At 38.9% G+C, this 14,080-nt stretch overlaps 1 protein-coding gene across 4 annotated transcripts in view; it reads left to right on the top strand.

Moving 5' to 3' along the window:
- LOC145254609 (uncharacterized) overlaps positions 1–13,296 on the top strand; it is a 1,148,515-nt gene extending 1,135,219 nt beyond the window's left edge. For all 4 annotated transcript variants that reach the window (XM_080113218.1, XM_080113220.1, XM_080113219.1 and 1 more), the window contains exon 4: positions 12,859–13,296. In XM_080113218.1, coding sequence (XP_079969344.1) covers positions 12,859–12,938 — 80 coding nt within the window. In that variant the 3' untranslated portion in view covers positions 12,939–13,296. The remainder of the gene's footprint in view (positions 1–12,858) is intronic.
- The last annotated feature ends 784 nt before the right edge of the window (positions 13,297–14,080 follow it).

Genomic DNA, 14,080 nt, shown 5'->3' on the forward strand with positions numbered 1-14,080 from the left:
TCATTTCTGATTCAATAGGTTGATCAAGAGGATTTTGTCAATAGGGAATTTTGAGAATTTTTACTTACCATTTGTGCTATTAAGTCTTTTGCGTTAGTTGTAGAAGAATTGGCGATATGTAATTATATTTTTAGAGACAAAGAAGGTTGTTTATGTTTTAGGTTGCAGTTAAATGGCCTGGTAAACAGCGAAAAAATGAATAAATAGAATAAAAAAAATTTTTTTAAATGAATAAATAAAATAAATAAAAAGTTCAGCTAGAGTTCATCACTGTCAACTTCGTTATTCACAACTTTCTCAACTTCCAGCATGCGTTCTCCTCCTCACTTCTGCCAACAGGCATTTTATTAAAAAACTAACTCCATTTCATTTGCATAAGTGTGCAGTGGGCGGTGTGATTTCGTGCGATTCGACGAGGCTACATTTTATAAAGCCACGGCCGCCATCTTTAATCTCTATCTCTCTAAGATCCCACCTGAAGATAAGTCGTATAGCCACATAATACACACACACGTGGGCGCTTTCTTCTTTGCTTTTTGCATTCAACTCTACACCCCCCATATCCAGATTACACATGTGGCATTGTGGACGTGGTCGTTTGTTGCGAGCACTTCTACGAAGAGGTATTAGGTGGGCTACTTCATCTTCATTGGAGTTCTCAGAAGAGGCTCCGAAACTATTGGCATCAGCGTTAGGGTTTGTAGTCATACCATCAGGCTGGACTTCTTCATCTTTATCGGAGCTTTAGAAGAGGTACTGGAACTATCGGCATCAGCGTGGAGGTTTGCAATCGTACGATAACGGGGAATAGGTTGGATCCACAGGTCATCGTTGGTGGTTCGCCATTACTGCCAACTGGTTTGTATTTATGGCAGGCTGAATATCCTTCAAATGGCGTAGGGTACCATCGACTAGCACGGCCTGCTCACTGATGATGCCAGTGATTCGTCCTCTTTGAAAGCTGGTTGTGTATCGGTTATGTGGAGGGTTCACCCAGACAGTGTCCCCTTGACTCATACGGTCCTTGGGTTCTCTGCTAATCTGGCAGACGGGCGTCAATATCCTTGATGCGCATTCGACAGCAATGGATCGCATTGGCGGGTGCATTTGCAGCAGTCACGACATTCTTTGGTGTTGCATTATATCTATAGACCGCCTCTGCGATCGTGCATTTTATTTTGTTTGTTTTTATCCGCGATCCTTTTCACGCTTCCGTGACACCGCTCTGCTATGCCGTTGCCACTCGGCACGTACACACATCGATGTCTGAGCTGGATACCCCACTCGTCTACGTAACGCCTGAATTCCCCACTGCAGAAGGCTGTGTCGTTGTCCGTGAGGATCTTTTCGTGCGCCCCCCCCCCTTTCATAAAATATGAACTCCAATTCACGGATGACACTGGAGGAATCCTGTCTTATTAATGGGTGCCAAATCGCAAACATTGTCGGTCCACAATCGATCAGAGTGAGGAAGTGGTGGCTATCGTAGTAGGTTATGCCCATACCCAGCCGACTTTACCGCCATCTGGCCGGGGCGGGGTCGATGTACTAGCATGTTTGGCATTCCTTGACTATCGTTTTCACTGCACTTTTGGGCACCGACAGATTCCTTGACTACCGCTTTCACTGTACTTTTGACACCAACGGATTGCACTTTTGGACACCGACAACTGCAAACAATTACATGCCCGTCTCACTCTAGGGTGCTCACCGAGGTGGTGTATCTTCTTGATTTCGTCCGCCACCTCAATAGAGGCGGCACATAATAATGGTACTGGCTCGGCTTCCTTCTTCATGGTGTCATGCCGTCTCTGTGGCACCCGAGTCAGCCTATCAGCAACATTGCAATTTGAAGTGACCAGTACCGCATCCACAGACAGATTGTACTGTTACTAGCTTTCTTACGGTCTCTAACCTCCGTCTGATCAGCGTTTTCGTGGCTGCCTTAGTGCGCACTCTGGTCTTGCCTGTCAGTTTGTCCAATATCCAGTGGTGCATGCATAGGGAATCAGCGTGTATGCGTAATTTCCTTCAACTGGAGTGCTAGCTTGATCCCTTTTATCACTGCATCGAACTCTGCCATGTTGATATCAGCAGCGTCATTCTCCGATCGCAACCAGCAGGCATCCTCAATCGCACCCCATACTTCTCCAACAGCACACCAATCGCTAGTCATACATGTAAAAAAAAGTGTTTATTGCAAAGAGTTCACAAAATGGAGACAAATGTAAAATGAAAAAGTAAGTTAAAAATTTAAGATTAAATCGCCAGATAAAAGTCTCTAGATTGGTTATGTTATTATAAGGCGAAATTATTATAAAAGTCTATGTTCTCAGAAGATTTCGAATTTACAATGTTGACAAATAGATTAAAATATAAAATTCTAAAGTGTACGTAATCTAAATCTGTAAAAAGATTCCGTTTCCAAGCAGTTGAGGAAGAAAGAATAAGCACCATCTTCATGGATGCAGTTATTAACGAGACGACAATTGCACTTTTTAGCAGTTACAATTAGTTTTAGGAGCCAAGGGGAAAGGAATTGCCTGGGCTGCTTTAATTTTCTCATTATTTGATGAGATTATTGTCTTATTATCTGACCTAAATTAGGCATTGTTGCGTATGGAGTCTTAATGGATTTTTTATTAAGTATAATACTGTAAAGACTTAAATTATTTTTCTTCACTATTGAAAAATTCTTTAGGGATATGTGTTTAACATTATAGCTGATAGGGGGGGTTAAACCAAATAGTATTGTTTCTTCTCCATCCTTTTCCATGAGCTAAGGTTATTATGGCTAGAATGATGGTTAGTAAAATTGGGTGGAGCTATTATTATTATTATTATTATTATTATTATTATTATTAAATTTAATATGATAGTATCATTTAGTCTGTGTAATTCTTTAAAGTAAATGGCGTATTATGATTATACTTAATCTTTTCAGAATATAATAATTATACTTTTCAGTATATGCTGTGTTTCTTAGGGAATTATCGAAGAAAATGGGATTTGTTCGAAAGTGTTTTTTATTAGCGAATAACCTAAAAATTCTAGTAGAAATGGATGGTATTATAGATTTAATGATTAGATGAGGATGATTAGAGGACTGGTCAATATATAAATGTGTGAGGTTTAGCATATGCCTGTCTAAGGAAAACCCACTACCAACCTCCCTTCTAAATTTTTGGTCTACACATCGACCTGTGGAACACATTCTGATTTGATTTTTCGCTGGTATAAATAATTGAGCATTTAAAAATATGTGAACATGAAAGGTGTAAGTAGACTTAAAGTGCGCAAATGTACATTTACAACTTTTATAACCTTATTTGGAAAGTTTTTATATGCGTAAGGAGATAGTACAGATAGTAAGGAATAAGACTGAGAGCTATATATTTTATTTCGATTATAATTAATGGCACTCAATATTTTTACTTTTGAAAGCACTACTATATATTGAGTACACAATCATAATCACATTGTCACAATGCCCCTCCCCCAGCGTGTGGTACAGCGAGCATCAGGCGGTTTGATCCACACTTCCTCTCCCACTCGCACAGTCGCTCGCTTCTCGCCTTCCTCCGTGGGTACCTGTGCGGTTCGGGGATGCCGCCACTTGTACTTGAAGACTGCCCTCTGCGGTACTGACTCCACTTTTTGCCCTGACTTTGGAGCCATATTATACCAGAAGACAGCTTCTGGCGGCGAAATCTGGCCCCTTTCAGCTATAGCCTTAATGGTCCTGTGATGCCGCTCCACAATTCCGTTTCCGCCTGGTCTATATGCAGCCCTGAAATAGCGCCGCACGCCCCACTTATTCAACACATTCTCCATGGCAGCTGAGCGAAAGACAGTTCGATTGTCCATTAGCACTTCCGTCACTGGACCCCTCTCCAAAAACACCTCTTCCAAGACCTTTGCAATTTCACTTGCATTTTCCGCCTTGATTTCCCTCCAAATGGCTACTCTTCCTGGTCCACAGTCGACCATTGACAGATACGGCCTCTGTCGATAGTGCGTTACGTCTATCGCCAACCTGCTCCAGTTCTCTGCCACTTGAACCTCACCAGCTTCGTGTCTACTCGGCGCAGAGTCGATTGATTGACACCGGCTGCATCTCTCAGCCACTGTCCTAACGGCCTCCTTTGTGATTCTGGGGTTCACCTTCCTGGCCAAGAACAAGGTTCTATCCACTCCAAAATGGTGCATGTCATGCAAATCCTTCAGAGTGTCTTCATTCAAACAACATATTGCAACAGCCGCTTCATTCAGCGCCTTTAGCCAGGTCTACCGCACCCTCGTCGCCACATCTGCTCTGTTCTTCGCTGAAGGAACGATAGTGACCCTAAGTTTAAGATCAAATTCCCTAATCAGCTCCCTTAACATCATCAATCGACGCTTTACTAGCATCTCGGCAGCGCCTTTCGTCTTCACCCTCCTTTCTCCTGTAGCTTCGGACTGGATCCAAGAGAACACAGTGGCTGTGTCGGTCCTCACCTCAACATTCTGTAGCCTCCATTTCAAGGCTAAGTTGATGCCTTTCATAACCGCATGCAGTTCCGCCACATTTATGTGAGCCACGTCGTCCTTCTTCCGCAACCAAGCAGCATCTTCTGCAGTAACACCACCTATCTCCAAGGTGACCCCCACTGCTATACAGCTTGCATCACACCACACAACACCTTCTGCACTGTTGGGTACATGCCAAACACCTCTCACTGGATCCTCCCTCTTCACCTCTTCAATAATCTCTCTCATAATGTCCACAGTCTCTTTATCAACTCCATCCTCCCACTTCGCTCCACTAGCTCGCCTTTTGATATAGCTACATGCAGTCCGTAGCCATCATGCAATAGGGTAATGGCCCACCAGTCTTCCGCATATTGAGAAGAGTTCTCGCCTGCTCAATTTTTCCGACACCTCCGGGATCTCATTTCCCCTCCGGAACACTAACCGTCCTATCCGGTCCTTTCTTAGTTGGAGCCCTAACACAGCTCCTCCCTCCAACGATTCCTGGCGTTTTGCAATTAGCCCAAAGCTGTTGAAGTGTTTTATTACGTCCTCCGCAGTTGTTACCGTCTCATCCACCAAAATATCATCAATTTAGGAACTGGTGGCTCTTCTAACTGCGTCTCCTTGCTTAGCGTTTTGAGGATCGATGCCATGATTTTTGTTGCAGAATTCAGGCCAAAACCCAACCTAGTCAGGCAGTACGTTCGGCCCTTGTATCTGACCAGCTGGTATTTCCAGAATTCCTGTGAAATGTGGATCTATAGGTATGCAGATTTTAAATCCACAATCGTCGCAACCTTCTGAATATGCCTCCACTCTCGCATGGTATCTCCGCACACGTCCATCACATCGCCTCCCGTGTGACACGCAACGTGTACGTTCAGCTCCCTGAAGTCCAGTACTGGCCGAACTTTTTGTTTTGTGGGCTGAACAACCGCCATTAACGGCAGCACACCTTCCACCTTCTCCGTCCATGGTCTTAAAATCCCCTCTGAGATCCATCGGTCCACATTCTTTCTCAAATTCAACTCTTGTGCCTCCTCGCAACGTATGCTCGTAGAATTCCACTCTGTTGTTCAGTATGGGAGGTTCTCCCTTCCATGCTCACTTGACTGTCCATTTCTCACCATCAAAGTGTGCAGAGAAATCTTGGTCCTCTATCGTGCAACTTTTGTCTAACCCAACCGTTCCTGTGACACCTTTTTCGAATTGCACACCTGCAGCCCCTTGATGTCCTCCAAATCTCACGGAGTTCCTATATACCGTAACGCCCCCTAGTCGAGCAATTGCGTCCATCCCTAGCACCACGTCGACACCCGTGACAATTTTGTTAATAACAATCGCCTGGATTGTTAGTGACATCCCACGTACCATCAACCGAACGATACTTGTGCCATTGCACTTCACCTCTCTGCCGTCAACTGTCGTAATGCTGCTGGTTCCATTGCATGTGTCAACCATGTCTTTGGTGACAATTGTTGACGTACAGCCCGTGTCGACAAGGGCTGTTGCACTTCGTCCATTTAGGGTCACCTCTACTTGTGGTGACATACCCTGAAGCGCTTTCATCGAATAAGTGGGGTAGCCACCGGCGCAGTGGCTTTCCCATGTTCGTTTCCCTGGGGGGGGGCAGAATCTGCTGATGTGGCCGACTTCCCTACAGCGGTAACACGTGACTTCTGGCTTTGGCTCCCTGCACTCCCTCACCATATGGGGGCCTTGGCATCGGTAGCATCTGCCAGAGAACCTAGGTCTCTGCCACAGTCCTCGCTGCTTTTCGTCCTTCACAATTTCCTGCTGCAGTTTGCTTCGTTGAGCGACAGCTACGATTCCCTGCTCACTCTCTTTTTTCCTGGCCAGCACCCTAGCCTGTGTAATCAACTCCGCCACCTCCATAGTATTTACACCGGGCAGTTGCTGCTGAGCTATAGAAATATGGTCCGGGAAGCCATTGATAAAGGCCATCTTAACCATCTGTCGACGGCCTCCTCCATTGAATCCTGCTAGTCCCGTCAACCTCCTGATATTGTTGGCGTAAACATCGACAGGCTCTCCGGTCTACACCATACGGCTTAGTTTGCCATATGCCACAAACGGTCCTTCGGTAAATGCTTCCTTCAACTTTTCCTCAATGGCGTCAACAGACAGTCGATCCTCCTCCCACATCTCCAGATATAGGGCCAGAGCATCGCCATCAAGATACAGCGGTATCAAGCTGGCTACATCCGCGATGTCCCGCAACTTAGCGACAAGTTTAACCTTGGTCAGCCAGGTTATAACATCTCCCTCTCCAGAGAACGTCTTAAGCATTTCACTGCTGATCCTCTTTGCTTCCATAGTTCCCGCCGAAATAGCTTGTAGTGAAGTAGAAGAAAAAAACAAATTAAAAAATATATATATAAGACACAGCTGTTCCTTCCAAAAGGTCGAGCTCTTCAACGTCCAAAAATAATTCACCGTCACAAAAAGAATTCGCCGTCACTTCTTCCAACCGTCGTTTACCTCTCTGCGCTCTTCACACCTGCTTAAAAAGTACCTTTTATATGCTGCCCATTTCTCCACTTATGCAAATTTACTATCAACTAGAGCCATCTAGTTTTCCATTTCTCCAAACAGCCAGTTTGCAAAGGGGGACAACTCAAACCACATGAAGGGTTGCTTGTGCGTGAACTTTTTGTGGCAGGAGGTGCGCAATCTCCAACCAAACCTCTCCTGAGACGACATTGTTAAATACCAGTGGCAAGTGAAGTACAGGACGACTGGAAACAAATGCCGAGATAAGCGGAGAGCACATACAGCGCCTAGAATTCCCACATAGTCACCCATCTGATACTAACCAGGCTCAACGTTGCTTATCTTCGGTGATCTGACGAGAACCGGTTTGTCAACACGATTATGCCGTATAGAAATGTATAAGTTGAATTAATAAGCATTATGAAGGCGTACATCACTCCACTTTTGAACTACAAACTTTTTCTCTCTTTCAGATATGTTAAGATCTTGAAGGATGTTTTTCTGCGTTTGCTAATTTATGAGGAAACCTGTTTTTATTTTCCTTTTCTCTGGAAATGGAATAATGAGTTGTTGATTATTTCGTATGCATTTGTATATTATAGATTATTAATTAGGTTGGTACACCTATTATTACTGTTGATACTTTTCAATTAAGAGAGTTAAGTCATAGTAATTGATAGTGCAGTTATAATTGTTAACGTTTGTTCTATTATTGTACACGATTTGCAATTTCTGAAAAATGTGTAAACCATTAATCAAAACTGAAGTTAATTCCACACAAGTAAACAACATGAATAAAATGATTAATTTTATTAACATTTTGTAGTTGATTTATATCACATTCAGATATTAACTGCTAAAGATTCAACGCAAATTTCAATAACGTTTATAGCAACGCGAGGCGTTTTCCAACTAATTTCATCATGCACTTGCAATTAATCGAGTCACAGTTGACGGAATCTCGAACCATTAAATAAATGAAAAATTACTGAACTTAGAAAAATCAGCGAACACAGAAATTATTGTCATTTTTTTTATTACCCACGAGGAGTTTGCACACGATACATTTCTAGTGATGGTTCGATTGAAACAGAAAACAGTGTTTTCTGAAATCTGAGCCACAAGAACTCTCCCCACATGTCCATTTTTTCATAAATCACTTTGTTTTATATTTCTTTTAGTAAATTTTCTTCCGCTGTATTATAATATTTCGTCAAATGGTGTTGGTTCGTGTCACTTAACAATATCGGCTGGTTTGAGTAGCCAACGATTTTCTTAATATTTCACCAGTGTTGTGCTTTTTACGATGTATATTCCCTCTTTGCGATTTTTCCTAGTAATTTTTACAGCTTTCTTTTGGGAAGTAATTTATTTTAATTTCCTGACTAACGCTTATTTCTTAGGAAAATCTAATCTTAGAATTTTTTGAAATATAAAATTTGGTAATTTATGAAATTGCACAGAAATGTTCAGATTTGTTTATTTTGGCATGCATTTCAAAGTTTACTTTCCTATAAAACTCTGGTGGATTCTGCTTTGCAATTAAGTTGACTGAACATTCTACAAAAAATAATTTCAGAATTAAAAAAAAGTTGTTCTGTATGTAAAAGTTTTTTATTCACAAATTTCCGCGGACATTTATTATTCTAATAAAATATAAACAGTGAAAGAAGTGTTTTTCTTGTCTATTTTTAAATATATTCGGAGACGGTTTTTCACAACTTAAAAAGATAAAAATTCTTCGAAGATAATGGTTAATGCGATAATATAAGTAGTAAAATTAGATATATGATGAGGGGGTTGAAAATAGCTGGAATTTATAAAATCACTAAAGAGAACAATTCCTGAGAGGTAATAGTAATATTAAAGATGCCAGTGATGTAATCTGTAGGAACACGGTTGTGAGTTTCTAAAAAGGGGAAGTTTTTAGAAAGAGAAGACTCTCTATTCATTGAATGTTCGGCACCGGAAGTAAGAACAGCAGTTCTTTCAATCTAGAAGATCTAAAATTGCCTTTATGTGCAAAACACCGCGTTCATATTTGCCCTCTATGGTTGGGAGAACTGAGAAAATTGACATCCTGTCTGCTTATCCCTCGGCTAACTTTCACGTCTTTGGAGACTTCAATGTTCACAATGTTGAATAGCTAACCGACTCAAACAAGACAGATGATTAGGGGAAAGGCCCGTCTTGATTTCTCCGTTGCTTATCTGCTAACTCAGATTGTTCATGAACCAACTCATGTCCCTGACACTTACAAACAGTATGATCCTACACCTTTTTCTTACAACTTGTCCTGAACTGTACTCATCGTCCGTTCTGTCGCAACTGGGATCTTCCAATCACTCTGTTGTCTCAGTTAAGATAATAACAAAATATAATAAAACCTCAGATGTAACTCTTCATTGTATAGTGTAGCAATACTTTGTCTGGCTGGAATAGCTTCTGAACATTTATATCGGATATACTTCTGTGCTCCATGTTTAAAAAGAATGAATCCGTTATAGTATGAGATCTAATTAACTGTCAGTGTTAGACTGGTTAATTGTCGGTATAGATTGCTTTGTAAACTATAAAAAATACCAGCAAAAACTTAACAGCTAGTCGTAGTTTATTCCAAAATGTGTCGCTGCCATTGCCTACAAAAACCACTATTTTCACTGCTTTCAACGAAATAGATGTTTTACAACTAGAGCAGCCTTTAGGACTGCCAGTAAAAACCGCAAAATAATTATTAAGAACGCGAGAGAGTCGTGCACTCAGTCCATCAAGTTTAAACTAGCTGAGCAGCGGCTTGGTTCCCACCGGGGTTTGACGAGTGACAGTTCTAAACAGAGGTATGTCCTCTATCCCAACTGCTATCAATAGACCTGAGGTAATTTCTTCAGCATCTAACAAATTACAACTCTTTGCTAAGAATTTTGAAGCAATTTCCACACTTTGCGATCAGAGCAACCTTACTCCGGTATTTTCTGTGACTGAAATACGCTATCCGACATGTGCTTGATGTTGCCAAACTTATCAAAAACCTTGATTCCAGTAAAGCAAGTAGCCTTTAGAGCATTCCAATCATAGTGCTCTAAAAACCTCAACCGGAACTAATCTCCATACGTACAAAGCTGTTTAAATGTTGCCTTAAAGAGAAATGCTATCCAACAGCTTGGAAAACTTTAACATTCTGATCTATATTTACAAAAAGTATAGACCAATCAGTCTTTTGTGTGTCATGAGTAATTTGCTAGAATCTGATAAATATAGAAGTAATCAACAACTCTAAGAAAAATAACCTACTCAGTGACGTTCAATGTGGTGTCTGTTCTGCTATATCTACAGCTGATGTGCTAATTGCAATATTTAGTGGATCTCTCAATGGGAACTTCCTTTCGATAGCAATTGCCTTTGACAGGGTATTACATAAAAATATACTTTACAAGATTTCCAGTTACAGAAGAGCTGAAAATGTGTTCTCCATTGTCTCTCTAGTAGGTTTATAAGAGTAGCTGTCGATGGGCAGAAATCAGAAGATCATATTATTAACACTGGCGTCGATCAGGGTTCTATCTTGGGCCCAAGTCTCTTCCTGATCTTTATCAATGATCCCCCAAAGCAAATTCTTAGATCATTCGTAGACATTTATGCCGACGACACTACCATCTTATGGCAACACTTCAAAAGCCGACAATGACAAAAATCTCTCTGATTTCTACTCGCTTCTGATCTTGAGCCTGCAATGCAATAGGGAAAGAAAGGCTGCTTAATTTAACGCATCTAAAAGCTTCTCATCAACTCGCTCACTCACATCTAACCACAGTTAAAATTAATTACTCTCGTCTTGGGGATCGAGAAACTTAGACAAGCTTATTATTTTATCTTATTTATTTTATTTATTTATTCTTGGAATCCTTTGACGTGAGGCTTCATAATTTGTGCATTTATTCTTTTTGTTATCCTCATCTTCATAGTTGTTGTTTCACCACGTTTCGGCCAACTCATCCTCTGGCCTTCTTCGGGTGATTAACATTACATTGCACTTTTTATATACACATTATTTAGCATTTACGAACTTAATCATTTTAAAATGTTATTTGACGTGGTTTCGCTTTTATGCATAACGCTTCCAGTAATCGTAGTCTCTTTACATTAGTACCATTGTGTAGGACCTTAGTATTTTCGAATATGAATCTGCACAATTCAGAATGATGGCCGCCATATTTTTAAGTGTTGTGATATTAAGCTGGAATGAGAAAGATGGAGGGTTAGTCTTCGTGATAAAGTGTTGGTGGTGTGGCCAATGTAGCAAAACAGCATTAGAGATATGATATATTTGAAAGTAATAATATCGATTCATACTTTCTTGTAAACGATAAAAACTTCTGTTTAATACGACACTTTAAACCCAGCTATCAGCCTCTTATTAATCTATACAACGTGAACCTATGTGAATGGCTTGACTCGCAGAACAAACTATGGACTGGGAAGGGAGAAACGAATAAGAACAGTAGTAGGAAGAATAGCGGCTTCCGATGCTTCTTTCAAATTTCGATACTGATCAACACTTTAGAAATCCGTTGTTTTTTGTTTAGCCGGTGACGTCGATCATTATTATTGCTGACTTTTTCTATGTTTGATTTATTTGTTCATAAATTGTATTATTTTGACGGAATGTGCCGTACACTCATGCTTGGTCAATCTGTTGTTTATCTCATTGAAAGATAAGTACGTTTGAGAGAGAAAGAGAGAGCTTTAATTTGAAACAAAAATTACATTTTTAAACGAATCAATATTTTTGATTTTTGGAAGTTAAATCAAGATCTTAGTTAGTTCTTACAATAAATTATTATATTCAGTTCTCGGAAATGTGTATTTAGGTGCATAGTACTGACAATGAGAGATAGAGAGAAAGAGAGTTTAAAAATGAGTTCTTGTTCGTTAAAATTTAAGATAAATGCAGCGGTAACTTTTTTTTTCGATTAGTTTCATTGCGTTGATTTCAATTTCAGGAATCTGTATAAATAAAAGAGGAGATGTATGTATTTGTGTCTGTGTGCAAGTATTTAACCAATCAACCCAACCTACTGGTCACATAAGATTAAAATTAACAGCAAATAGTAATTTTACCCCAAGGATGGTTTATAATGAGTAAAATCCTTGTTTGGATGAATAACGCGCACAGAAGTCAGTAAGTTGAAATGAAATGCAAAATGTTCATTTCAACTCGCCGACATTTTTCGTTAGTTTGTGCAACTAATCATCTAAAATTGAATTCATGTCTACCTGTCGGGTTAGCTAAAACGATAGCGAACACGGCTGGAGAACTAATTGCTTTTATTTCGATCATAGTTCATATCAACCAATTCATTTTTGTGTTATTGCTTTTGAAATTATTATTATGTATTAGGTACAATATAATATTCAATAGAGAATTATCTTTCTAATAATACGAAATCTGAATGAATTGAAATATGCGTATTTTACGACGGCAAAGTCAAGCGGCTCTCTGCTAATATGACATAGAATTCAAATTAATCGTGAGCAGGGAGGTGGCAGTTATTACAAAAAAATGTCATGTTAATACCATGTTAATGCCATGTGTCCTGAGCTTGTTAAAACACTTTTTTGCTTAGGCTTTTCATTGTAAATAAGGATAAAGTTATGACAAGAATTGGAATGCAGAGAAGAAATTTGTACCTATAGTTATGAAACCTCCCCCCCATGCGTATATTATGTATAATATCCTGATAAATAATTTATATTATTTTATATATATTATATTATTTATATATTCGTTTGTTTATTTATTCATTAATTTCTGCATTTTTTCTTTCTTTTTAGGTAAGTTCATTGATACAGTAAAGATCATTTCGAAAGGACTGGAGAATCGTCAATATAATCCTCACTATAATCTGCAGTGAAAAAAAGGACGACGTAAAATTTCCACTGCAGAAATGATTACGTACGTGTTTTATTTGATGTTCATCAATCGCGCATACAGATTGGAATTAAATGCATTAATGCAACTTTTTCTGCGTGTCTTACAATGTTTTTATTCGTTGTGGACGTAATCTTGATTTTCGATTCAAACGATTTCAAACTAGACCCAAAAGTTGTATTATGAAAAAAAATAATAAATTAAAATCGTGTTAGATATTAATATAATATATATGTAATACTTCAAGCAATGATAATGCAGTTTCATGTACGCTAATCGGTGTAATTACTTATGTGGGAACATCACTATGAGTTATACAGTGTTTATGTATTCCAAGGACACACGCAAATTATATGAGTAACTATGATTTCATATATATATATATATATATATATATATATATATATATATATATATATATATATACGTCTAGCGTTATTGCAGTTTCTTTACAGAAAGTTACTTAAACAAGATTGTAATTGCCCGCAGATGGTTTGGTTTCTGTAAAGAGCAGTGCAATTATTCTTTACCAAAGTGTAAGATCACTTGATTACGGGACTTCAAATTCATAAATTGATCACACACACACACACACACACACATACATTACAGAACTGTTTTGTTTACGGGAACACTCGATATTTTTAAGTCAATATTGTATATTTTCTCCCGATAAAAAGAGAAAGCTCTTAGAGAAAATTCATATCATTATAATATGTAAAATTAATAACCAAAATAACTCATTTGGCAACAAACCTGTTTATGAACAAAAACTATCAACTACTAATGTATCGACTTAAATTTATAATATTCATTCTTACTTATAGGTTACTAATTTTTTTAGATAAAATTCCACAGTCGATTTTAAATAATTATATGTTGAATGTAGATTAGGGTTAACATTGATAAAGATATTTTCAAGTTATATAAGTCCGAAACATTATATATATATATATATATATATGTATATATATATATATATATATATATATATATATATATATATATATATATAATCGAGGTAAGACACTGATTAGAAATCAGATGAATAATCCTGATAGATATTACTTGAAGTGATACTTTCAGGGCGATCCTAGCCAAAAAGGAGAAGCTCAATATTTAAGA

The sequence above is a fragment of the Euprymna scolopes genome, chromosome 30, assembly GCF_053919585.1.
Source record: "Euprymna scolopes isolate OS-2025 chromosome 30, ASM5391958v1, whole genome shotgun sequence".
Taxonomy (NCBI): Eukaryota; Metazoa; Mollusca; class Cephalopoda; order Sepiida; family Sepiolidae; genus Euprymna; species Euprymna scolopes.